Source organism: Pelmatolapia mariae, linkage group LG10_11 (assembly GCF_036321145.2).
Source record: "Pelmatolapia mariae isolate MD_Pm_ZW linkage group LG10_11, Pm_UMD_F_2, whole genome shotgun sequence".
Classification (NCBI taxonomy): domain Eukaryota; kingdom Metazoa; phylum Chordata; class Actinopteri; order Cichliformes; family Cichlidae; genus Pelmatolapia; species Pelmatolapia mariae.
Window position 1 is genome coordinate 52,896,548 of NC_086236.1, and position 25,982 is coordinate 52,922,529.

General features: G+C 38.8%; 2 protein-coding genes across 2 annotated transcripts; both read right to left on the reverse strand.

Annotated features, from left to right (window-relative positions):
• Positions 1–851: 851 nt before the first annotated feature.
• Positions 852–1,943, reverse strand: LOC134635435 (chemerin-like receptor 1). The gene has a single exon (XM_063484819.1). The coding sequence runs from the start codon at positions 1,941–1,943 to the stop codon at positions 852–854; it is 1,092 nt and encodes a 363-aa protein (XP_063340889.1).
• A 16,098-nt stretch (positions 1,944–18,041) lies between these two features.
• LOC134635436 (C5a anaphylatoxin chemotactic receptor 1-like) lies at positions 18,042–19,508 on the reverse strand. The gene is made up of 2 exons (XM_063484820.2): positions 19,382–19,508; positions 18,042–19,102 (listed from the first exon to the last, which is right to left on the reverse strand). The coding sequence occupies exons 1-2, from the start codon at positions 19,506–19,508 to the stop codon at positions 18,042–18,044; spliced, it is 1,188 nt and encodes a 395-aa protein (XP_063340890.2).
• Positions 19,509–25,982: the final 6,474 nt, after the last annotated feature.

Sequence of the window (25,982 nt, forward strand, 5' to 3'; positions counted from 1 at the left end):
TTGTGCATAATTTTTAACAATGTACAATTTCTATTTGCATATCAATTTATGTAAATGATATTGAATTGAATGCTTTTTTACAGTAATTTTTACAGTAAAAAATCTAACTTTTTTCTACTCTGATTTTACGTTTTTTTGTCTGAGTTTAGATCAATTGCCCTAATACAGTATGTCAAAAATGAAAAAATAACTCCAATTTCAGATATTTGAGGTTGTGCTAAAAAGAATGATACCAAACAAGATAAAGAGTTTTTAAAGGGTGAAATATAGAGGTCAAATCAAAAGTATTCAAAATTATAGAAGTATATATACTTCTATTTAAGTACAGAATGTCTGTACTTTGGCCACCTCCGAGTATATCACTGTTGTCATATATATTAACAAGAAATAACACAGACTTCTATGTTAAACAAACAAATGAATGTTAAAGAAATAAATACATTTCATGAGCATTACAGGGCAATTTGTTTAATGAAAATGAACAGACAGACTAAATGAGTTATACTTGGAACATTTAACTTGCTAACTTAAATCATATCTTAAGCTGTGGAAACTGTCATGTATCCAAATGTAAACCACTTGTTACTGGTTATGTAACACAGCCTCAATCAGAAAGAAATGTAATCCTGATTTTGAAATCAATGACTGATTCTTTTCTCAAGAAAGTGGCATTGTATAACTGCTTTTAGTTCTGTAAAAAAGCAACCTGAATGGACTGCTGTGATTCATACATTCATACAGTCATGTATCAGATTAATGCTATGGCACATTTTGAGATATTTTTGAAACATTTAGAATCATTTTTAAGATGTCACAATTGGCTGCCATTTACAGTTTAATTATTTGGTTTCTTATACCTCAGTATTCAAATCTGAGCTATTTTTGCTCTGACTGGTGACCACTGACCCTGTGTAAGTGCGAGTGCCTGTCTCCTCTTCCTGGAAGACAGTCTCCAAAACATTTCGGATGGATTTGCGGACTTTGTCCTTAAAATCATGGCCCATGAACACATACAGCAGTGGATTGAAGCAGCTGTTGAGAAAGGCCAGACTGGTGGCCAGAGGCATCCCGACACCTGTGACAAGGTCTAATGTTTTGCTCTGAGTAGCAGATGTGAATTTCACTAGTTCAATTACACCAATTATGTAAAAGGGAGCCCAACATAGGAAAAAAGTGACAATAACAGCAGTGACAATTTTAAACGTGCGTGTTGATTGGCTGGCCATGGTACGGTTTCTCCTCAGATGATGGATTAGGACAGCATAACAGGAGACAATGACAGTGAAGGGAACTGCAAATCCCAGGAAGAGACGAGTGATAGTCATGGCTAGATGACGAAACTGAATCACAGATGGTGCTGTATAGTTATCAGAAAGAGCATAGTTGCTGAAACAGAGGATTTGGTTTTCAGACACTTTCTCAGTGTCCCTGAAGATGAAGTATGGAGCACTGAGAATCAAAGCCACCACCCAAACACACAGACTCACATAGGATGCTCTGCGTACATTTCGGTGGTTCTGAGCCCAGATGGGCCACACCACAGACACACATCTGTCCACGCTGATCACCACCAGAATGTAGACACTGGCAAACATGTTCAGAGAACTGATGGTGGTGTTCAGCTTGCACATGAACTTGCCAAAAGGCCAGTGGAAACCTGAAGCTAGGTAAGTCACACTGAGGGGAAGAAATGCAGTGAAGAGGAAGTCGGCCACAGCAAGGTTGAGGTACCAAACTGTGTTAACAGTTTTCTTCATCTTGAACCCGGTCACCCAGATAACCACTCCATTCCCGAGCACACCGAGGACAAAGGCCACGGAATAAAGGATTAGAGACATTGTGTTGAGAGACTGTTTCAGCCCATCATACTTGTCACCATACACAGAGCCATTTTTATCAGGTGCAGCAGTTGTATTAATTTGATCGAAAGAGTTGTTGGTCATCTCCATCAATGTCTTCAGATCTGCATAGAAAAAAAAACATGAATTTATGTAAAAGTCATTTTTGATATTGATAATAATTCTGTCCTCACATATTGCACAGAAATATAAATTAATTACTCTTAAATTAATGTTTAATTTATAGTTAGTTATGAATCTTAGACAATAAATGCTCAAAATGAACAGCAAATATAATGCATTTAGCAGTGAAGGTCATCACTTGTAGCTGAGAGCACTGTTTTCAGCTCAAATTAGATTATAATCCATCCATTCAGTGTTCATGGCTACTTCAGTTCATGATTGCACTACTGTGGCAGCAACATTCACAATGTGATATGAAAATTCTTAACTGGCTGCTGAGCATAATGTGTTCATGTACTAGTCACAGTTATCAGGAAACTGAAGAGTGTCCAAATCAGCAATGATGTTACAACACTAAAAGAGTATGTCACTGTAATGTCCCAACAATTGGAACATGAAAAAGGAAAATAAATATCTGACCAAGAACTTCAGAAAACTTAAATTATTCTTAAAATTTGCAGTCCTCAAAAAAAAAGTATAAATTTCTATTTGTTGGAACTGATTGCAACTGAATTAGAAGAAAAACAATGCAGACTTATGGAATGCAAAGGAACAACAAATGCTATATTGAGAAGCGTCACAGAAAGAGCAATTAAACTTCAAAAATATCTGTACTCATGTTTTATTGATGACATGAAAGCCTTCAGCACTATTAGCCATAAAAATCTAATAGTTATTATTAGTTCTGAACAATGGCAAAAATACCTCAGAATTATGAAGAACATGCATGTGGAACAAACTGCTGCAATCAGAAGTGACAAAGAAATTTTCACTTCTGGTTTCGAAATTTGTCAAACTTAGAAGTGGTGTAGGGCAAAGTTGTGTGTTGTCAGCTGATCTGTTTCCTCTATACAGTGATTATATCTTGTGAGATTAAAGGAATGCCAGGCATTGTGGTTGATGGGCACCTCATTAATAACTTGAGATGTGCAGACGACACTTTAATCAATTCAACACCTACAGAAAACAAATAGTTATTGTATATAAGAAGAGTGAAGAAGTGGGACGGACATTAAGTCCCACATTCATTTTCTTGAATCTCAAGTAAACTCAGACAATGATCATTTCCAAAAAGAAAGACAATGTAGTTCAACGTCATACTAAAGAATTCCACACTACAACAAGGCAATACGTTTAAATATTTGGGTATTACTGTGACAGTCCTAGATGTCTACATCACACCTATCTTCATGTATGGAAGCAAAGAAAGACCGACTAATGAAGAGGTTTTAAAAAGCGCACACACCAAAAGATCATTAAATAAAACATCAGAGAGAGACAAGCAAGACTCTCTGGACAAGTACTGAGAAAAGGACAATTGGAATTAAATCTGGAAAAGATTGAAGGGACCAAAGACAAGGCAGAAGGCGAGAAACCATCACTGGCAGAATACAAGACTGAATGAAGAAAACACCAAATGATTTGCTGGACTGTGTGTGAGAGAGGGCATCTAGCAGGACCAGAATCACCAATGCCATCCAATAAGACACTTAAGAAGAAGAAGAAAATATGTATAGCTCTTCTGTCAGGTGTGGGTGGATGTGCAGTAGAAGAATATCAGAACAAACTGTGACACATTAATACAACCTACACTAAACTATGTGTATTTGCTTTTCAAAATTAAACTTAATATGCTCAATTAAAAAAGATCATTTCAATTATAGGTGATATTTTTCAGTTTTGTTGGCCACTTGTTGACTGACCCATGAAAAGTAGTTTCTCAGTTTACTAAATAAAATAACCATTAAAGGGTTTTTGACAATCCAGTCACAGGTTTACCTGATCGTCCATTTTATGTACTAAAAGTTGGGCAATAACATCCATCATAATGGTCATAATGGCTGTGTGGGGTTGGGTGAGAAGGTGGACTTTAATACTCACTGTGCAGTGGTTGAGCAACACTATGTCAGTGGAATTGGAAAAAAAATAAATTACAGCTTGTTTTTCTTCATTGAAAAAGACCTTTACTTAACCTCTAGGTCTGACAGATGATAACAAACTTCTGCAGTTACTCTAACTGCTCGCACCATGCTATATTTGGCTGCCTACATTTCTGTCTGCTTGCAGTTTGGTTTAGATGTATTAGTCAACACATTTTGATGAATAAAGAGGTCAAAGAAGTTATAACTATGCAAAGAACCTTACCGGCAATTACTTTAAAAGTCACTACCCTCATGAAAGTAATGCTGTCTCTAAAATTCAGTGGTTTAACTTAATTTTAAGAAATTAGCCTATTTGATTATTTAACACTACACTTCCAGTGAATAAATATCCCAGCAGTCAGTGTTTCTACATTATGCAATAGTGTAAAAAATGAATTTCCTTCTTTTTAAATTTATATATATGTATATATATATATATATATATATATATATATATATATATATATATATATATATATATATATATATATATTCCATCCATCTATGCATGCATGCATAAATATTCAGGGAACTGAATTTTTGGGGGCGGAATCTTGAAAATGTATTAATCATGAGTGACTTAGTAATTAAAAACTGGGAAAGTCTTAAGTGTCAGAGGTTTATCTATTAAAAAGTAAATACATGATGATTTTACAATCGTACAACAGCAAAGTAACAAAGACGGCATACCTTTAGTAAAGCTCTCTTGTTGGTTGTTGAAGAATCTTCTGCAGATAAATGCCTCATCAAACTGACAGGTTATTATAACTGAGACTAATTTGCGGGTAGTATTTCACCATTCATAACAAGGCAGATCCACAGGAAGTTTGCAAAAGTTTGCAGACAAATGAAAGAGAAAGAAAAAATGAGAGACAGCATTATTGCATTGTCTTCAGCATGGGCTTAGTATCACTATCTTATTTTGCCATTTTTCTCCCGTTTCTTTCTTAACTCTCTAAGGCAGTGGTTCTCAAACTTTTCACAATGAGTATCACCTCATGACATATATGGCTCTTGAAGTACCACCCTTATGACCGACATTAAAGTACAGCAGTACACCACATACAGTTCACACGAGATAATTTTATTTCTTATATAAATGTTATTTATTTTTACTGTCATAAACAGGATGTGACAAGTGATAATAATAACAACTGTACTGCATTAAAACATTCACAGCAGGTGGCATATGCGGTCTTTAAGTGATGACGTATGAACCCTGCTTCTGGGTCAAAACTACTCTGCATTTATTAAGGCTGTTGTGTTTTTAACATGTTTTATTGCTTTGTATCTTGTTCTATTTAATCTGAATAAGCCCTTAAAAAAAGTCAGTGACCACTGTCGGCCTCTCTCGGTTTTTATCATCACTATTCATTTTAAAGCTCAGTTTTTAAAACCTTCCGATGCAACTACAGCCCAGCCCTCGCAGCAGTATTTTAATTACTAACCTCATATTGTGGATGGCTTATCTCAGTTGTTCTCCTGACTGAAGCTTGGTCCGTTTACATCATCCCGATGTAAACGGGGGGGAATTCCTGCATACCACTAGAGGGAGCTCACATACCACAGTGTACGTGTACCACAGTTTGAGAACCAGTGCTCTAAGGCAGCTGTACTATGAAACAATCTGAGGGAAACCAAGGTATCTCCACAGTCAGTGGCATATATTATAAAACAGTACAGATTGTAAAACATGAACCTTTCAGCTCATTGTACCTACATTCCTAATGTGTTTCTTTCTTTCTTTCCTTGTTTTTACTCAAGAGCATTCACACTGAATTAGGTTACAGATGTGGGTTACAGAATAATTATTACCTCTATAAAGTCACCACCTATAAAAAGTCTTTAAATGTTATCAAGCATAAAGGAAAGACTTACCAGATCTCTGGGAAAGTACAACTGAATTGGGGAGAGAAACAACAAGGCGTTTAATGAATCCTCTGGTGTGGAAGTACAGAAAAGTTTTCAAAGGAAGAGGTTGTTAGGTTGGCTCAGGTTTACTGATTTGGAGATAAAGTAAAGGAGGTGAGGCTGAGATGGTTTGAACACGTGCAGAGGAGGTGGAGGTGGATAATTCACTGCGGCAACCCCTAAAGGGACCAACCAAAAGAAGAAAATCGAGCATTGAGCAACAGAAATCAGAATGAAAACTGTTTTTCCTGTCTATCAACATCCTGTTTTGCAGTCTTGTTTAACTCTACTTCTTACTCTAAAAGTCAACTGTCCACTTCTTGTATTTTTTCATGTCATGGAATAATTCCATGACATTGCAAGGAAGTGTAAAACTGCTTGTGGAAACGCCTTATGTGTTGTGATCAGAATGTAAACCGTAGACGTACAACATGAGTGGGAAAGCAGTTAAGCTAAAAATATGTTATTAATCGAAAAGTTATTCACAAAAACAACTAAAATTTTTTTGTCAAGTGTTCATAAATAAGTTTAAATTATATGGTAATATAAAATATATACCAAAGCTGCTGAGTTTGTTATGATTTTGTGATTCATTATTTTGGATTCAATAGATTTTCAAGTTTTATTTCTTTATTTGTTTTTTGTATTACTTTTGTATTCTGTAATGCATCGGAGTTTGTTATTTCAAGTTCCTGGTTCTTGTTTTATTACGTTAGTTCCCTTTCATGTACAGTCATTTCCTGGCCTTGTCTTGTCATCATCAAATCTTGTTATTGTCTATCTAGTCTCTGTTTTTTGTTATACGTTGTCTCCTTGGTCATAATCCCGTATTTGCCTGGGCTTTCTGTGTTCTGTCTGGTTTCTCTGTCCTTTCATGTTAAGTCTAGTCCCTGTGTCAAGTTCAAATGTCTCAATCTAGGTCTCAGAGTGTATGGTTTGCTGTTTTATTTCGATAGACTCCTGCCTCCTGTGTATGATGTCCATTTTTGCTTCTCCTGTCTCATCAGTCAGATTCTTTTTAGCTGTGTTCCCCAGGTGTGTCCTCTGTGCCTTATCCCTTTTCCGGTGTATATTTTGTCTGTCTTCCAGTATTCTTTGTTGTGTTCTCTCTCATGGTGTGTGAGTTTTCATCCGTCCGTCTGTCCATTCCTCAGTCTGTACGGTAGTTTGGTTAGTTGGGGGTCTCTCATTGCCCCTGTCACACCTGTGTCCCCCCTGCTCTAGGGATGGGAATCATTAGGCTGCCTATCAATCCTGCTTATCGGTTTTCACCATGATGTGTGTCGGAGGAGGAAAATAGTGGTGCATTTTACAGCATGGATATGGACATAACTTTTATTTTTATTGCACAAAAGGATGAAAGCACAATGGTAATGTGGAGACTGCTCCAGGACAGAAACTACTGCATTATATTGCTACCACAACACTAAGCTAGCCAAGAACCCAGTCTGATGTTAAAGCTGAGCAAATTCTGACCCTTGCCCAGCACTGTAATGAAGTGAGCTATCATTTTTGGTGAAACTGCTGCCGAACTTCAACAGGTAACAAACTGATGAGCAGTCAGGCCGCAGCCTCGGTTTCTATCTGCTTATGTTTCTACAGTAGAATCACTGTGACGAATGCTTTGAAGTCTCTTTGTGCTGATTTTCATCTTTGCTTTGTGCTGTCGGCTTTGTGTTCATATCTAAATACTAAGAGAAGGATCACCTGTGTCCTCACTAGAACAGGGATTTGTGTAGGTGTGTGCGGCTGTAGCTTGTAGGTGTATTAATTGTTAATTATGAGACAGTATATTTCAGATTATTTTACAGAGTAACATGAAAGTAACGTAACGAGTACTATAACCAATGTCTTTCTCCTTACTTTCAAGAAAAGTGTCCTGTGTAATTACTTTTGTATTTTACTTAAGTTGTTTACTTTTGAGTAATGACCAAACACTGATTACAACAAAGAGGGGAAATACCTCCAACATGCATAATCATTTGACCACGCAGCATATAATTAATTTGCATGTAATGTAATGTCTTTAATATGCTGCTTAGAGATAGTAGTGACACTCAAAGTGGAGCCAATGGGAATAGGTAAGGAAATGACTCTAAGTGATAGAAATAATGGAATCAAAATCATTAAATTCTTATCAATTCCCATCCCTACCTTTCAGCATTGAAAGATTGAAAAATTATCATCTGTTACCTATAGAATTGGTAATAGATTTCCAAGTTCCATAGGTATTAATGTGCCTCTTTTCTCTTTAGTCTGAAAATGTATCTATATTTTCCAGAAAGAATTGAAAGTTCTTTTTGGAACAGTTACATAACAAAAGTTGAGGATTAGTTAGATATCTAACTACCAGTCAGAAGTTTAGACACCATGTTTTCTTTATCTTCATGACTATTTACATTGCAGATTCTCACTGAATATATGAAAACTATGAATGAACAGATATGGAATTATGCAGCAAATAAAAAAGTGAAATAATTCAAAATATGTTTTATATTTGAGATTCTTCAAAATAGCCACCCTTTGATTTGATTACTGCTTCACTCTTGGCATCTACTGTTATCTACTGTTAACTAGTTTATTGTGATGGTGTTGTATTTACTATGTTGCTCTTTTTTGTTTGTTTTCTCTTCTGTTTTTTCTTATCTCCTTACAGGTGATCCAGGTGTTTTGTTTGTTTTTCTTTTTTTTCTTCCCCCCTTTCTCACCATCTCTTCTCTCCCTCTCATTCTTTCATTCTTTCTCCCTGTCCAATCCCCCAGTCATGTCTGTCCCGTCTGTAACAACCGAAAATCAAATAAAATAAATGCATAATTATAATAAAGGTCAATCAAATGGACCAATATGGCAAGGCCATGATGATCCAATTCTTGGCCTTCAGACAACAATTCTGATGGCTAAAGATCCAAACGGGGAAACGAGGAAAAAAAAAAAAAATTCATAAAACTATTAGAAACAAAAATAAGACAATGCAGTTGTTTGTTTTCTTTTTAAAAAATGTGTTTTTAATAAAAATGGAAGTGTAACTGGCTGCCTTTGACTTGAATGTGTACTCAAAGTGGCATTTGTTATGTGTATCATAATAGTTGTCGCTGCCTGGAGTTGGGTGAGAAAGTTCAGTCCAATAATCACTGTGTAGCTGCTGAGCAAATGTACTTTAATGAATGTAAAACTAAATTATGATTCCCATCAAATAAGAATTAAATAAAGAAACAAAATGCCCATTTCTTATCCAGTAGGTCTTACAGAGTTCAACCAAAACCAAAACTATATCATGAACTACCACAGTTACTCAATACATGTGGCTTCTTGCTCCATGTTGTTCTGCATGTCTGTATTTATGTGTGTGTGCAAGTTAGTTTAGCCTGTATGAATTCCTTTCTCATAGTCACATGGATATATGTAACCTTTTTTTTCACTTGTTTACTTTACGAAGAACTTAGAACTCTCAGGTTTTGATTAATCCCCTATTCAACAAGTTTCCAGTCTGATTTATGTGCAAACTAGATAACAGGTTTTTTCTTATATATATATAACAAAACACCTATTTCAAACATATATGTTTGAAATTACTATTGTAAGTAGTTATATATTTCTTGCCTTATCTATTTTTGAAGAGGTTTTTCAAGCGGCCATGCAAAACTTATCTATTTACACATGAGACACTGTTAGAAACACATTTCAGTGAAGTTTCTTTTTAACATTATTACGAACGTACACTGCAATTAAAGCTGATAAACTCCTTATTAGAAAGTATTTAACTCCTTAGTGTGAAGGGGGGTGTTGAAGGTAGACTGGTACACCCTGACACTAACACAGAGCATAACCAAGGAGCGGCTGCCTTAGGAATGTGTGGGGGTTATGGGAGGATGGTGTTCCTGTATTTATGATACCGCAGCAAGGTACAGACACTTTAAGGCTGACCCTTCCCTAGAGGAAAACATGTAGAGATAAAACCTATCCATAACAACTGCAGAACTAGGGAGGACTTTTCTCATACAGAACAAGACCCCTGACTGGAGGACGGGTACGATTGCCATGCGGAAAGGCCACAAGGAGGACTAACCAGGGAGGGCTAAAGTTTAAACCATGGCCTCTCTCCATTGATAGCCAATCACAAGTATTTTCTGTTTTGAATATGTCATTTTAGTTACGAATTGTACAGGACATCTGGGTGTGCACACTGCTTGACACTGAAAAGTCCACAGTCCTGGGGTATCGAAAAACATGGGGAATTTGTTTATTTCACAGCTAGTTGCTAGTCAATACAATATGCTGCCAGATCCCAGAATACACGTGTATGTTACAGTCACAACATTTCTTTAACATCCTTAGCACTTTTCCTTCCTTGTTTTTATGGGTATTTCTCCAAAACATCCATTAATCATAATTGTTGATTCTCTGGTATATTTAATAATCATAATAATAATAATAATAATAATAATAATAATAATAATAATAATAATTAGAGATGGACCGATCCGATATTACGTATCGGTATCGGTCTGATACTGGCCTAAATTACTGGATTGGATATCAGAGAGAAATAAAAAATGTAATCCGATCCATTAAATATCACAAAAGCACCTCAGAAAACTTGCGACATGGCGTAACTCAGCTCATAACCTTAGCACGTTGGAGCAGTTTGCGTCACGTGATAGAGCGGCTGTGGCGTGAGACCTGTAGGTGGTCTGGTTGAGCATTTGGAGCCTCGCTGCCAACCCGGCATTTCATCTCCGAGAAAGTTATCCCAGAGAGAAGTAAAGCAAGTGTGTAAGTTCATCTTTGAATGTTTGTAAAGCATTCCCGCGTTAAGCTTAACAACCGATACATGGAGCGACTGCCTCTCTCTCTCCCTCCCTCTCCTGCCGCTACTTCAATCATGAAACTGATCAATGATCAGCTGATCGGCTTTTCTGTCGCGAGTCCGTCTCTCTTGTTTGTTTATCGCATACTTTGCAACAGAAAGAGGAAACCAGCGGCTAAACAACAGCAGGACGCTTAAGCTTGATAAGCTGTTGTTAGAATTTATTTAATATCACTTTCTACACCAGGATCCTTTTCTACGTAGCTGACGGCTGGTAACTGTGCAGGGGCGGGTCTAGCAAAGTTTAGCCAGTGGGGCAGGAAGGGCATTAACAGGGAAAGGGGGGGCACAAAGACATACTTTTCTTTCTTATTCTCATTTAAAAAGTCTAGCTTTTAATAAATAATTGAATCTGAATCTTACAACCAAAGTTTTAATCTGATGTAAAATGTATAGAAGTCCATTACTGTATATAGTAACTATTAAGTCTAATATACCCTAGTAAGCTAGTACTTTTGGGAAGATACAATCAGTGCAGTCTGCAATTCTGTTGAAGAAAAATGTTGAATCTATTTAATTATTGTAGAAAAGTAATTTATTTCTGTGCATTTTTTTTTTTTACACATGCATTAAATTAAAGTTGATTACGTCGATTAAGCATCACGAGGTGGAGGTTGGTTCCCTTTTTTTTTTTCACTGGGAGTTGGCAACCGTATTAGTTTAATATTTCTGCTAAGTACTCTTTAAAACACCAGAATAGGAAGGATGGTGCAGGTTTAATTTATTAGCTTGATGAGTGTTGCTGAACTATGAAACATTTTGGGTGCAGTATATTTTTTGAATATAGGTATAGCAGAATAGCTTTAGTGTTATGTTTTTTTAAAACTTGACTATGAACTTATACAAAATGCAGCAAGATATTAAAAAACAGTTTTATTAATTAAAAATTACACTATATCGGATTCATATCGGTATCGGCAGATATCCAAATTTATAATATCGGTATCGGTATTGGACATAAAAAAGTGGTATCGTGCCATCTCTAATACTACTACTACTACTACTACTACTACTACTAATAACAATAACAACAACAACAACAACAACAATAATAATAAATCATTCTTGAGAATTTTGCATTGCTAGCAATGCAATGGATCATTATTTCACAGGGGAGTATTATCAAGATGTGACAATAGCAAAAGTGGCCAGTAGGTGTCACTGTCAAGCTTGGTTTCAGATTGTTTTGAAACTTTTGCACAACAGCTTTGAATGTCTCATTTTTTTTCACTAAGCCTTGCTTTGCTCATTACTGGCAAACACTGAATTTGCTCCAAGAATAGGCGCATGATCACTTACAGATAAGTGGGGAGCAGTGTTGGTCAAGTTACTTGAAAAAAGTAATCAGTAACTAATTACTGATTACTTCCCCAAAAAAGTAATCCCGTTACTTTACTGATTACTTATTTCCGTAAGTAATTAGTTAGTTAGTTACTTTTAAAAACGTGATTTACAACCTGAATAGGTGATAAAGCGATAGCTCTTTCAGTCCAATTCTACTTTCTGCCTAATCCATCATATAAAATGTAATCAAATGGAAAAGTCTCTTTTTAAAATTTGTTTTATTAGTTTTAATCTTTTAACTTTATGCATCAAGCAAAAATTTAATTATATGCAACATTCTCTGACTGGAAGAAATTTGTTTAACATTTAAACCTATTTTCTGCACATTCCAGCACATAAAATAAAATAGTTTGTGTTTACACTCAGTCTTTCAAATAAATGCAAGTGAAACACAGCAGAAAATAAATAAAAGCAAAGACTAGCGGTCCTGTTGCTCTATTTTCACCTGTATAGCAGGAGTGGGGTAGGCGTAGGTTTGCCCTGGTGCAGGTGTGCCGCAGCGGTCAGTGGAAGAATCCGCGAGTTTGTCTGTGAATTTCCCATTCCGTGGTAGCTTACTCGGTGCTTGCTCGGAAGTTAAGGGGTTTTTTCTCTGTAAAAAGAAGTTTTCTTCCCACACAGTGAACAGCGGAGGCTAATGTTTTTGTCACTTTTTACGGAATCAAACCCAAAGTAAGGTCAGTACTTCCACACTTTAAACGCTGCACGGTCATACTCTCTCCTGCACTCGATATATTATCCATTCACACTCGCTTATGTCATTGTCATGAGACACTCACAAAAGAATCACGGTTTTAGAAACGCAGTAACGCAGCCTGCTTACGGGAAAGTAACGGTAATCTAATTACCTTTTTTGCAATAGTAATCCTTTACTTTACTTGTTACTTGAAAAAAGTAATCGGAATGCATCACTGTAATGGGCAGTAACGCGTTAATCTCTGGTGGGGACCAAGGATAGGAATTCAGGATACACACACACACACACACACACACACACACACACACACACACACACACACACATATATATGCAGTGACATGTATATATATGTATTAGATTACAGCTCGAAATTCTCATGAGTTGTTGGAAAGAAATCGCCATCTTAATGCGGCTACCCCTCCGGCGCCAGCTGCGGGCTCAAGGCTGGAGCCGATCAAAACAATCCCAGATAACGAGTGTGTTTAGACTGTTCCTCCCTATTCCATGCAAGGCCACCTGAGTTGGCTGGAAGACTGTTTACTTAGCCTGGCAGGGCGAAGGACACTGTCTCAGCTTGACTCTGGACATACACACACAAATACACATACACTGATTTGCACACACTGATCACCCCTCCCCTTCCAAACGCCTTCGATGCTTGTGCCCTACCGGAGAAGATGGTAGTCGACTGGACCAGTGCAGGCATGCTGCAGGACCGGAAGCGCTGTCTACACCGGCTCTCTCTTACCCTTTCCCCACCCTGTTGCTTGTCTTGTGTTTCTATGGTGTATTGATAGTCATGTGCTTTTTGTGCTGAGGTGTTTTTTCTGTTATCAAACTGTTCTCCCACTAGGAGCTCAGTCTGAGTGGAGTTTTTTTTCTCCTCCTCTCTCCTCATGTTACATATTTTCGTTGTTTTTTCTTCCTATCAGCCTACCTTCTGTCATGTCTCCCCAATGTGATGTTTGTGTAATGTTGGTCAGAAGGTTCCTTTGTAAGTGCGCATGCGCCATTAGCGTGCTGCCTGCTGTAACCCTAATTTCCCTCGGGATTAATAAAGTATATTGATTGATTGATTGATTGATGTAAAACAATAACATACAGTAAAACATACATATTCATTCCTCATGTTTTTCTTTATATTTGCTTTGAAGAAAAAAGAAACATTTATGTCACAATAAAAACCTAAAAAAAACAAACAAAAAACTTTAAACCTTTAAAAAAAATCTGAAGTAGTTCCAGTTTGAAATTGCAGCAATGACAATGATCTCAAACACACTGACATTGCAGTAAAAGCATACCTGTGTTTTGTGATGCAAATATATGGTCACAAATATAATTTGTTTTACCAGTTAGTTGGTGAAGAGGTCTTACTTACTTTAGTATTAAAAATAATTTTACATGGGTTTATGGAAATGTAATTGTGCAGCTTTGCCACAAGGGGGAACTAAAGCTGGGTATGGTAGGCTGCTGACCTACCATTCCCTGACAACAGATGAGAAAGAGCCTGCAGACAGAACACAACTTAGTTCTCATCTCTACCTTTACTGCCTAAAACAGGTTACTAGTGTGAGTTATCTAATACAAATGCAATTCTAAAGATTGAAAACCTTTGTATGTGTATCTTAAGATATACAGAAAAGGATTCAAAGCAAACTGATCAGAGTGTTAATGATACTACTCAGAAAGTTTTTTGTAAAGGACTCTGTGAGATAATGCAGTTATTTTGTATATTTATAGACAGAAAACAATGTAACCACGTGGATTAACAGTGTGATTTGATGTTGTGGTTTTGTTACGAGAAAATTGTGGAGAAAAAGATAAAAGAATGTGTACATGAGCATAAAGGATAAATAGGGAAATTCTGTTTAACAAAATGAAATAAACCAAACAGAACTCACATCTCCTGTATCTACCTTTTGTATATAAATCAGAGCCACCTGAAGGCTTGTTACAGTTTTCCTCTTTAGACTGCTGCCCTTTAACGCTGAAGCATTTATATAAAACAGTTCCCTCTGCTGGTATATGTTATGTGTTTTCTGTGATTTTAATGATTTCTCATCAAATGAGTTGTAGAACTAGCTGTTACGTTCCCTTAAAAGGGTCCTGGCGATAAGGGAAAGTAACAAAAAGTGTCCGGGTCGGAAAAAGGAGACAGAGAGGCAAAATGGTTAAATTAAAGAGTTTTATTAAAGTTTCTATTAATAACTCAACTAAAAGAGACGGATAAGCCACTATCACCATTTAAAGAGACAAAACAAAACTCAAGCGTCGGTCAGTAAACTGAAAAGTAAGTCAGAAAAGGGTTAGTAACCAAACACACTCCTCTCCGCCAAGCAGGAGCAAACAATCACAAGATACAGCTCACTAGCTGCAACCACACAGCTCATTAGGTAAAACCCCTCACATGGCACTGTGGCACCAGAGCTCACTCACCTTTCTCTGCCCTTAAATACCTTTAATTGCTGATGTGAGTCAGCTGTACAAAAGAAAAAGGTGGCACCTAAGGCAGGATAGATGGTAGGACATGCCCACATAGGCAACTTCAGGAGGAGGCACTGCTCGGGCCGTAACACTAGCACACAAATTCTTCTTGAAAAATTCATATTAGGAAAAGGATTTTGTTTAGTTGACTCATGTAGGGGTTAAGATGTGAGCTGTAGAACTGTATCCATATACAGTCAGGTCCATAAATATTGGGACATCGACACAATTCTAACATTTTTGGCTCTATACACAACCACAATGGATTCCAAATGAAACGAACAAGACATGCTGTAACTGCAGAGTGTCAGCTTTTATTTGAGGGTATTTACATCCAAATCAGGTGAACAGTATAGGAATTATGACAGTTTGTATATGTGCCTCCCACTTCTTAAGGGACCAAAAGTAATGGGACAATTGGCTTCTCAGCTGTTCCATGGCCAGGAGTGTGTTATTCCCTCATTACCCCAATTACAATGAACAAATAAAAGGTCCAGAGTTCATTTCAAGTGTGCTGTTTGCTTTTTGAACCTGTTGCTGTCAACTGCCAGGATGAGATCCAAAGAGCTGTCACTACCAGTGAAGCAAGCCATCATTAGGCTGAAAAAAACTAAACAAACCCATCAGAGAGATTGCAAAAACATCAGGCGTGGCCAAAACAACTGTTTAGAACATTCCCAAAAAGAAAGAACGCACTGGTGAGCTCAGCAACACCAAAAAACTAGGAAGACCACGGGACACAACTGTGGTGGATGACCAAAGAATCCTTTCCCTGGTGAAGAAAACACCCTTCACAACAGTTGGCCAGATCAAGAACACTCTCTAGGAGGCAGGTGTATGTGCGTCAGAGTCAACAATCAAGAGAAGACTCCACCAGTGTGAATACAGAGGGTTCACCACAAGATGTAAACCTTTGGTGAGCCCCAAAAACAGGCAGGCCAGATTAGAGTTTGCCAAACGACATCTGAAAAAGCCGTCGCAGTTCTGGAACAACATCCTATGGACAGATGAGACCAACATCAACTTGTACCAGAGTGATGGGAAGAGAAGAGTATGGAGAAGGAAAGGAACTGCTCATGATCCTAAGCATACCACCTCATCGGTGAAGCATTGTGGTGGAAGTGTCATGGCGTGGGCATGTATGGCTGCCAGTGGAACTGGTTCTCTTGTATTTATTGATGATGTGACTGCTGACAAAAGCAGCACAATGAATTCTGAAGTGTTTCGGGCAATATTATCTGCTCATATTCAGACAAATGCTTCAAAACTCATTGGACGGCGCTTCACAGTGCAGGTGGACAACAACCCAAAGCATACTGCAAAAGCAACCAAAGAGTTTTTGAAGGGAAAGAAGTGGACTGTTTTGCAATGGCCAAGTCAATCACCTGACCTGAATCCGATTGAGCATGTATTTCACTTGCTGAAGACAAAACTGAAGGGAAAATGCCCCAAGAACAAGCAGGAACTGAAGACTGTTGCAGTAGAGGCCTGGCAGAGCATCACCAGGGATGAAACCCGGCGTCTGGTGATGTCTATGTGTTCCAGACTTCAGGCTGTGATTGACTGTAAAGGATTTGCAACCAAGTATTAAAAAATGAATGTTTGATTTATAGTTCTTATTCTGTCCCATTACTTTTGGGCCCTCAAGAAGTGGGAGGCACATTTGCAAACTGTTGTAATTCCTACACCGTTCACCTGATTTGGATGTAAATACCCTCAAATAAAAGCTGACACTCTGCAGTTAAAGCATGTCTTGTTCATTTCATTTGGAATCCATTGTGGTGGTGTATAGAGCCAAAAATGTTAGAATTGTGTCGATGTCCCAATATTTATGGACCTGACTGTATATCTATATCTATCTATGGCCAAAAATAGTTTATTAATGTGTGACAAACGATACTACTAATGAAGCACCATCAGAACTAATGAAGCACCACTCTCATGTTTCGCAGGTGGGACGCAGATAGACTCAAAGGCAGGCTGACATAGACCAAATAAAAGAGTCCAGGGTCACAAAGTCCGTTCCGTGAAACAGCAAAGTAATCTGCAAGTTCCCAATAAAGAAGTAAGGGGAGGACAAGGAAGACCACTGGAAAGAAAACGCAGTTATATGCCAACAATAAGGGGATAATGGGGGGAGGCTGAACTGAATACCAGAAGGCACAAAAACTATCAAAATGAAACAGGATGTCACAAGACAAGAAGCACAGAGACGACACAGACTTCTGAAATTAGGAAGGTGAAAACAGGACAGACAGGATAAACTTAAAATTAATGAACAAACTTTGGACACTGAGAAAACTAGGTTCTAAAAAAAGTAAAACTAAGAAAACAAAAACATAAAAATGAAAACTTGGGAAAAAGACACAGGGACCGAGACAATCACAGGTAGTATAGATGGATATATTTAGTTGCTCCTGCCAAATGTTTGTCACTTTTGATGTGTTTGTCACGTGTTTTTGGTACATATGGAGAATACTGTGCGTAATAGGCATTGTATTATTTTGTTTTTTGATTACGAATGTTAAAAAGCTATACTAAAATAGTTTAGTGTTCCAAAGTGTTTCAAATGCCCCCCAAAATGTTAACTTGCTGTACAATATCACAATAATAATATATAATATACTTAAAAAAGAGAATGCTTTTGATCAATAATCCTAAAATGCATCTTATTAAATCATAAGAGATTAACTCTAAAATTTGAGAGGATCTATGAATTTAAGGAAAAGTTTATTTGTTAGACACAGTTAAAGTCACTATGTACAATACAATGTATTTATCTCTTTAATCACATTACAACTGTGTGTCAGACCCTGACTTCGTATTCTTCTGAGTGGTTGCATTTGGAGGAACGTCTTCCTGGAAGGCAGTCTCCAAGATGTTGTGGATAGATTTGTGGACTTGATTCTTAAAATCCTGGCCCATGAACACATACAGCAGTGGATTCAGGCAGCTGTTGAGACAAGCCAAACAGCTGGCGAGAGGGGTCCCGATAACCAGGACATACTTTAATGTTCCACTTGTAGTAGCAGATCTGTGTTTCTCAAGTCGAATTAGATCCATAATGCCAGAGGGAGCCCAGCACAGAAAGAAAGCAATGATTATGGCAGTGATGATCTTAAAAGTGTGACTTGATTGCCTTGCCAGAGCGCTGCTTCTTCTCAGACGATGGATTATGACGGCATTACAGGAGACGATGACAGAGAAGGGGATTGCAAATCCCAGGAGAAAGCGGGAGACTAATGCCAGCTGAATGAAAGATGATCGTTTAAAGTAATCATGATGGCCAAACTTGTGGACGCAGATGATTTTGGCTTTAGTGTCATTCATTTCCTTTGTTTCCATAAAGAAAAACACTGGAATGCTGATTATCAGACTCACCGTCCAAATACACAGACTCACATAGGATGCCTTGCGTACACTTCGGTGGTTGTGAGCCCAGACCGGCCACACCACAGAAACACACCTGTCCAGACTGATCGCCACCAGAATGTAGACACTAACAGATAAGTTTAGATAGACTAAAGCGGTGTTTAGCTTGCACATGACTTGGCCAAAAGGCCAATGAGACAGTAACAGGGATGTCACGGTAATGGGAAGAAATGCACAAAAGATGAAGTCGGCCACAGCAAGGCTGAGAAACCAAACTACATTAACAGTTTTCTTCATCTTGAACCCGGTCACCCAGATAACCACTCCATTCCCGAGCACACCGAGGACAAAGACCAGGGAGAGAAAAATGGCAGACATAATGTCGAGAGAATGTCTCAACTCAGCATACTGGTAAACAGGTGCAGTGGTTGTGTTGAATTGATGAAAAGATCTAGTGGTCATCTCCATCACTGCCTTGGGACCTGCAATGGTATCACAAAAAAAAAAAGAAGAAAGATAAATGCATTATGTAAAATTCATCTTTCATTTTTTGTTTCTATTACAACTAATTGCATTGAATATTTAGTCATTTTTTCAATTGGTACTTAATATCTAGTTAGTTGTAAATAAATCTTAAACACTAACTGCTTCAATTAAACACTGACTGCATTTAGCAGTGAAGGGTCACTTGTAAGTCAGATCCCACATAGCAGACAGGTCTGACCCAGATCTGGTCTCAAGCCGGCACTGCTGGCTGATACAGCTCACCTCCTGTAACCACTTTTCCGAGAATACGCGCTTCTTTTGCGGTTTGGACTCCTTCTGAAATTTCTTTGGAGGTGGAGGAACACCAACGTAATTGCTTAAAGGAGCTTGCTTCTTCGACATCTTTAAGAGTTCTAAACAAATGTCTGTCCTCCTCCAGAAAATCTTATGTAAGGAAGCGCGCGTTGCAACTTCTTATCTGGTGCACGTTTTTTATTTTGACAGCGCATGCACACCTGCGGACCACTTATGTGCACCCCTGTGAATAGAGCACTTTGAGTAATCCGGGAGAGTAGAAAGCGCTATATAGGAATCAGTCCATTCACTGTGTGAACAAAGTTTCGGCATGTTACTTTTGCACTATTATGTTGTTATTACATGGCTTGATCAAGGTACACATTAGGCTGACATCTGGGGCCATGCATGGGCCACCTCTGGCAAATCAGATCTGGGTCACCAAAGGGCCATCATTCTTTGCAGTATGTGGGCCATGTGTAAGCACATTGTGTGGGCCATACCTGTTTTGCTATGTGGGATAGCTCAGATGTAATCAAGGCTATGAAAGTGGCACAGAAAAAATTTGTAGTTAGCTTTTGTGGTATAGATTATTTCTTGATAGAAGACCATGAACAGTGACAAATTCATTTACAGATTTTGAAAATGAATTAGTTCTAGACTTCAGTAGTAATGAGATAAGTAAAAGGAAGAATTGAAGACTGAAGATAATAAATCAGATTATATGTTATATCAAGGAAGACTGATTTTGCGGTGCATTGTGGGTTAAATATTGCTAGGCTACTAGGAGTGTTGCATTCACAGTCTACACTACGCTGTAGGAATTTAATTTTTTTTTAAATTAATTGATTTTTTGCGTTTTCCCTGTTTCTGCCAGGACCACAGGCAGGGTCACTCGCAGGTTGCTTCTGGGCCGCATGTGGCCCGCGGGCTGCCATTTGAATAGGCTTGGTGTACACTCACAAACCTGTCAAAGCTGCATTTGAAATGTTGGCTACCATGGCAGTGTAGTATTGCAACATGGCATTTGGGTCTTCGAACTAAAATAGGAAAATAGGAACATAAATAGTGCCTCATTGCCAGACCTGGCCCGCATCTGGTTGACATACACTCTGCCATGACACCAGTCAGTCAGAAGTGCCAGCTTGATGCCGGATCCAGGGAAGACCTGTTTTCTATTATCCTGGGCCACATAAACCAAACCACAATGGGCCAGATGTGCCATGCCATCACATAAACAGTGCCATCTATGCCAGGCCTGGCCCATATCTGGATGACATACGTCTTATCATGCCAGAAGTCAGCCAGCAGTGCCGGCTTGATACCAGATCTGGACCAGACCTGCTTGCTATGTGGGTATTTTGCTATGTGGGATAGCTCACATGTAATCAAGGCTATGAAAGCGGCACAGAAAAAAATTGTAGTTAGCTTTTGTGGTATAGATTATTTCTTGATAGAAGACCATGAACAGTGACAAATTCATTTACAGATTTTGAAAATGAATTAGTTCTAGACTTCAGTAGTAATGAGTAGGGATGGGTACCGGTATCGTTCTGACATAAACGTTAGTAACCAGACCGAAAAGCAGCGCACATTTCTGTGCTTTATTTCTGTGCTTTCTTTTCCCTGAGATGTCATACACTTTGGATTCTAGCCAATCATTTTACCTTTCCGAGGATAGTAGGCGGGCCCAGGTACATACGTTCTTTTAGAGCAGAGCTACAGATTAAAAATGCCCAAGGCGAAGCGGTCAAAAGTCTGGCTGTACTTCACAGCAAAAGATGCAAACTCAGCAGCCTGCAACAAGTGCTTTAAGGTGATACTGTGCAAAGGAGGTAACACCTCGAATCTGATGAAACAGCTGGCGACGCTTAGCGTTTTTTTAAAAGCCGAGAAATGCACGGCATTTGATAGCTTGCTGCAAGACCAAGCACCGAGCACGTCTACTGCGGGTGTGGTGCCTGTTATCGGACCAGAGTTAGCAACATCCCCCAAAAACCCAAAGAGGAGAGTCCTGGCCCCTAGCCCTGCCAGTGTAGCAGAAATGATGACGGATGATGATGGCAGCAGCAGCCGTTCTTCTTAATGTTTTTCGTGTGTAATTTATGTTGAGTAGGCTAACCACGTTAAATTAATGCATGTAAGATGAACTAGCAAACACTGTGGTAGTTACATGCAGCTGTCTTCTTATTTGATGGCAGATACTCCCTTCACCCTGGCAAAAAAGGCTAAAATGACAAAAGAAAAAGTGGAAAACAGCTAAACATGAGAGGTTTTTGGACAAAGTTTGTGTTCTCCATTCTTTAAGCACCGGCACCGTTTCAAAAGTACCGGTTTGGCACCGGTATCGGATAAAACCTAAGCGATACCCATTCCTAGTAATGAGATAAGTAAAAGGAAGAATTAAAGAGTGAAGATAATATGTCATATTTGTATATTCGCTGATTATATGTTATATAAAGGAAGACTGATTTTTAAACGATTACATGGCATTAAAGGAGGTAGTGTTGTTTTTTATGACATGTATACACACTGGTATAACATATTTAATGGTGTCACTATGTTGAGTATATTGAGTTGAGTATTTGACCAAAAAGCTCAAGTTGTGTTGGACCTATATACACAGGTTAACTGTTGTCTTCATTTATATCATATGTTACACTACTTGTGCATGAACACCTGCTGATGCACAGCTGTTGTTTTGCAGACTGATAATTCATATAAAGAGGTAGTTTAGATAGTTTTATGTTTGGTTTTAACAGGTTCATGGCTCATGTTTCTAAAAAGAGGATTATTATTGTTATTATTATTATTATTATTATTAACATATATGAAGTAAAACACTGAGTCAATCAAAATTAAGGGACATGACTGGAATACAACTATAACTGAAAGTGACTAATGACGCTATCAGTCTGTGAGAGGTGTAGGAAAATGAGGTCATGGACATTTTGTATTTCTTTGTCTGCCATGATGTATCACTCATGAAGCAGCATCTATAACTTTGTCAGTTTTGTTGCTTTGTGTTGACTGACAACCATGAGAAGTCAGTGCTCAACTAAAAGAATTAAGAATCACAGGGTGACTTTTTTAATAAAGATTAATTAGTGCCACCCTCTGTACTTTAATGTGAATATGTGCAAAATATGGCATTTGTAGGCAGTTACCTACGTCATATTTTTAACAGTGTTGTTGGGTGATAAGGTGAGGTTTCAGACAGATTCAGAAGAAGCTGAGCAATTTGATTTCACTAAGTCAAAAACCAAATTGTGTGAAGTTGCATATCCATTATGTCTGACAGAGTGAAACCAAAATAAAAAAGAGGATAATAAAGAATCTCTGGCACTCAATAAAAGTATGTCACTGCTTGGACCATATTATAGAAGTTGGTGTGCGTATGTGTTCATTTATATTTGCATGCAGGTTGGTTTATCTACATAAACGCGATCGTGGCTCAAGAGTTGGGAGTTCGCCTTGTAATCGGAAGGTTGCCGGTTCGAGCCCCGGCTTGAACAGTCTCGGTCGTTGTGTCCTTGGGCAAGACACTTCACCCGTTGCCTACTGGTGGTGGTCAGAGGGCCCGGTGGCGCCAGTGTTCGGCAGCCTCGCCTCTGTCAGTGCGCCCCAGGGTGGCTGTGGCTACAATGTAGCTTACCATCACCAGTGTGTGAATGTGTGTGTGAATGGGTGAATGACTGGATATGTAAAGCGCTTTGGGGTCCTTAGGGACCAGTAAGGCGCTATATAAATACAGGCCATTTACCATTTATATAAATTCAATACTGCTGGTCACATATATTTCATTTGTGAAAACTTCAAACTCTTTGACTCAGAGGGTTTTAAATTCCATATGCAGTAAATAGCTGTTTTTATACAAAAAAAATAGTAATTTGCTCATTTCACCAAATTTTACATTATTACAATACATTGGTCCTTAAAAGTCATAGTTACACACAAGAAGGCTTATTTCACCAACCTGACCACTGAGTCAACCACTCATGTCACTAAATGTAACAATTAGTGGGTCATTTGCTTTGATCAGTGTAGTCAATTTAGTCATTCACTTGTATTTAATCTATTTAAATGTGTTTGTTTTCTCTTTTAATGAGAATTACATTGGAATTATGTTAAAACTCACCATCTTCACAAAAGCGGTGCTCTTTCTTAAAGAAAACAGTGTAGCTTATATACTTAACCTTAACAAATTAGTTTAGTTTATTATTGACAATTTTACAGCAGCAAAATAATAATATATATATTTACCTTTAGTAAAGCTCTGTTGTTGGTTGTTGATGAATCCACTCCAGAAGAGTCACTGATCAAACTTTGACACCTTAATATAAAGGAGGTATGTTCAACCCATTCTGAGAAAAAAAAAACTGCTGAATTTGGCTTTCAGAAGAAGTTTGTAACCAAAATGAAATCATCTGTATTTTCGAGTGGCTACCGTATGGGTTTTCTGTCAGCATCCTGTTTTGTAATCTAAATGAAGTCTCTTTATTAGCCGTGAAAGACGGCTGTAGTGAAACAAGTTTGAAAAAACACCTTGTGTGTCTTCAAAAAGTAACATGTGACTAAAACATCAACAGCATCAAGGTTGGATTCTTGTGGAAACATAACGTGAGGATTGAAGCTAAACTAAAAAAAGATTTATTGAAAGAATCCTTTGCAAACAGATCAAAACCAGATTTGGACAAATGAGAAGGATTTCCCGTAATAATGTCAGTTTGCTTTTCTTTTTAATGCAACATTTCTAGAAATACTCTATGATCTCACAGGATGACGTTCATCCTACACACTCTGCTTCATCAGAAGTGGCTTTCACAACCACAGTTACTTTAAACATTATATTTAAGCCTGTGAGTTCTGAGCCATCATTGTTGAGGAATCTAACCCTATGCGGAGTTTTGCTTTTTCTCAATTGTTGCGTTGTCAGCAAAGAATGTAACGATTCCTACTAACATGCATCAAAAATGACATTTTCTCCAAAACATAAAGGTTATGGTTAGGGTTTAGGGTCATCGCCGATGCTGACTTATATATCTTTATATTTTTAAAGCAAAACATAACAAGGCCTCATCTGCTGGTTAGGGGTAAAGTAATATAATTTGTCTTCTGCAGTCTAAATGATAAATATGATCATATTTTTAGTCAGTCAACAGACAAACAAGTCGCTCTGTAACTGTAACGCTCTGTAAGTGTTTTGTGCACTCATGTTTGGATTATGATGGGAGGTGTAGGCTTATGAGTTGGGAAGCAGTTAAGCAAGAATAATTTATTGATGGCAATAATAGATTGGATTGTTCTTTAAGACAACCCCCACTATGGTTTTTCTAAGAGGGGAGAGGAAGAACGTGATGAAGGAATTCAGGCTGTAGAAGCTGAGAGGAGGAATGAGGAGGGACAGGAAGTTAAGGAGGATTCTCAGATAGGAGGGAGTGGAGACAACAGGAGGGAAAGAAGGGAAAAAGGTGGAGAGGAGGAGGCGGAAAAGGCAAGAGAGGAGTAGTACTGATGAAATGGTTTACTCTAGGAAGAGAGCTGAGAGGGAAAAAAAACAGATGCAGTCTCATGAATTTTCTCAGCCAGGAGGGCATAGTGAAAAGTTGGTAGAGCAACAGGTGCCCTCTAAGTGTCCTTTACGGAAAAAGGTAATCGTTAATGAAAGATGGGAGGGGTCAGACAGAGGAGTAGGAAGAAAGGGGGGGGGGTGAGGATGACAGGCTGTGAGGAAGAGGAGCTGTCAGACTTAGATGTGCCATGACATAGGAGAGGTGGAGAACAAACCTAACCTGGGTGTCTGTTGTCTTGTGTAGTCTGGAGATGATTGAATGTTAGGGTGGGTACAGTTTCCTCTGCGGTGGGGTAGGGTGGGCTTCCCTGGGTCCTGTGGGGCTTGGCGGTGCTGCTGCCGTAGGCCCCGGTCTGGATGGGCCTGGACTCCCTTGCCTTGGTGGGTGCCAGAGGACGGGGGTGCCTACTGGGGTCAGCGGGGGAGCTGGCCTTAGGGAGGAGCATCTTGCCCCTCCTTTCTTTTCCTCCCCATCCCCGGCTGCCTCCCTCTTCCCGCTCCACCACACCCACCCACACAGGTAGGGCCTTGGGGTGTGGGTGTGTCACCAGGGTGCAGGGGAGACATCCCCCCCCCTCTGTCCCCTTCTGGCCACCTGTGCCTCAATTTTATTCCACAACTTAGACATCCACATTATTCACACTGTCATAACACACACATATATATAGGGCCTTGAGGGTGACCACGTTAACGGCGTCCAGTGGACAGTCTGTGTATTCAACCCTACCTCTGGCGCCGGTGCCCACCTCTCAATTTTAAATCCATGTAGACATTGAGGGTTCTCGGGAGGGGCCGTGCTAACACCTGCTGCTCTCCGGCAGCAGCACCATGCCCTCCCCTGTTTTAAATGCACTTTAGAACAACACGCAGCAACACTACACATGAGCGGGAGGAGGGAGGTATGGGGTCTTCACACACCCCCGTTCTCTGCCAGCCATCGGGGCGGGGGGCTGGGAGGAGGTGTTGGCTGACATATTGGCCTCCCTGCTTCTGCGGGGCCTGGGGCGGTC

Bases quoted from the DNA above. Each gene is read 5' to 3' on its own strand.
- LOC134635436 (XM_063484820.2), bottom strand. From the start codon at position 19,508: ATGTCGAAGAAGCAAGCTCCTTTAAGCAATTACGTTGGTGTTCCTCCA. The intron at 19,103-19,381 runs GTATCAGCCAGC...ATACCATTGCAG, and splicing joins GTGGTTACAGGAGGTGAGCT to GTCCCAAGGCAGTGATGGAG.
- LOC134635435 (XM_063484819.1), bottom strand. From the start codon at position 1,943: ATGACCAACAACTCTTTCGATCAAATTAATACAACTGCTGCACCTGAT.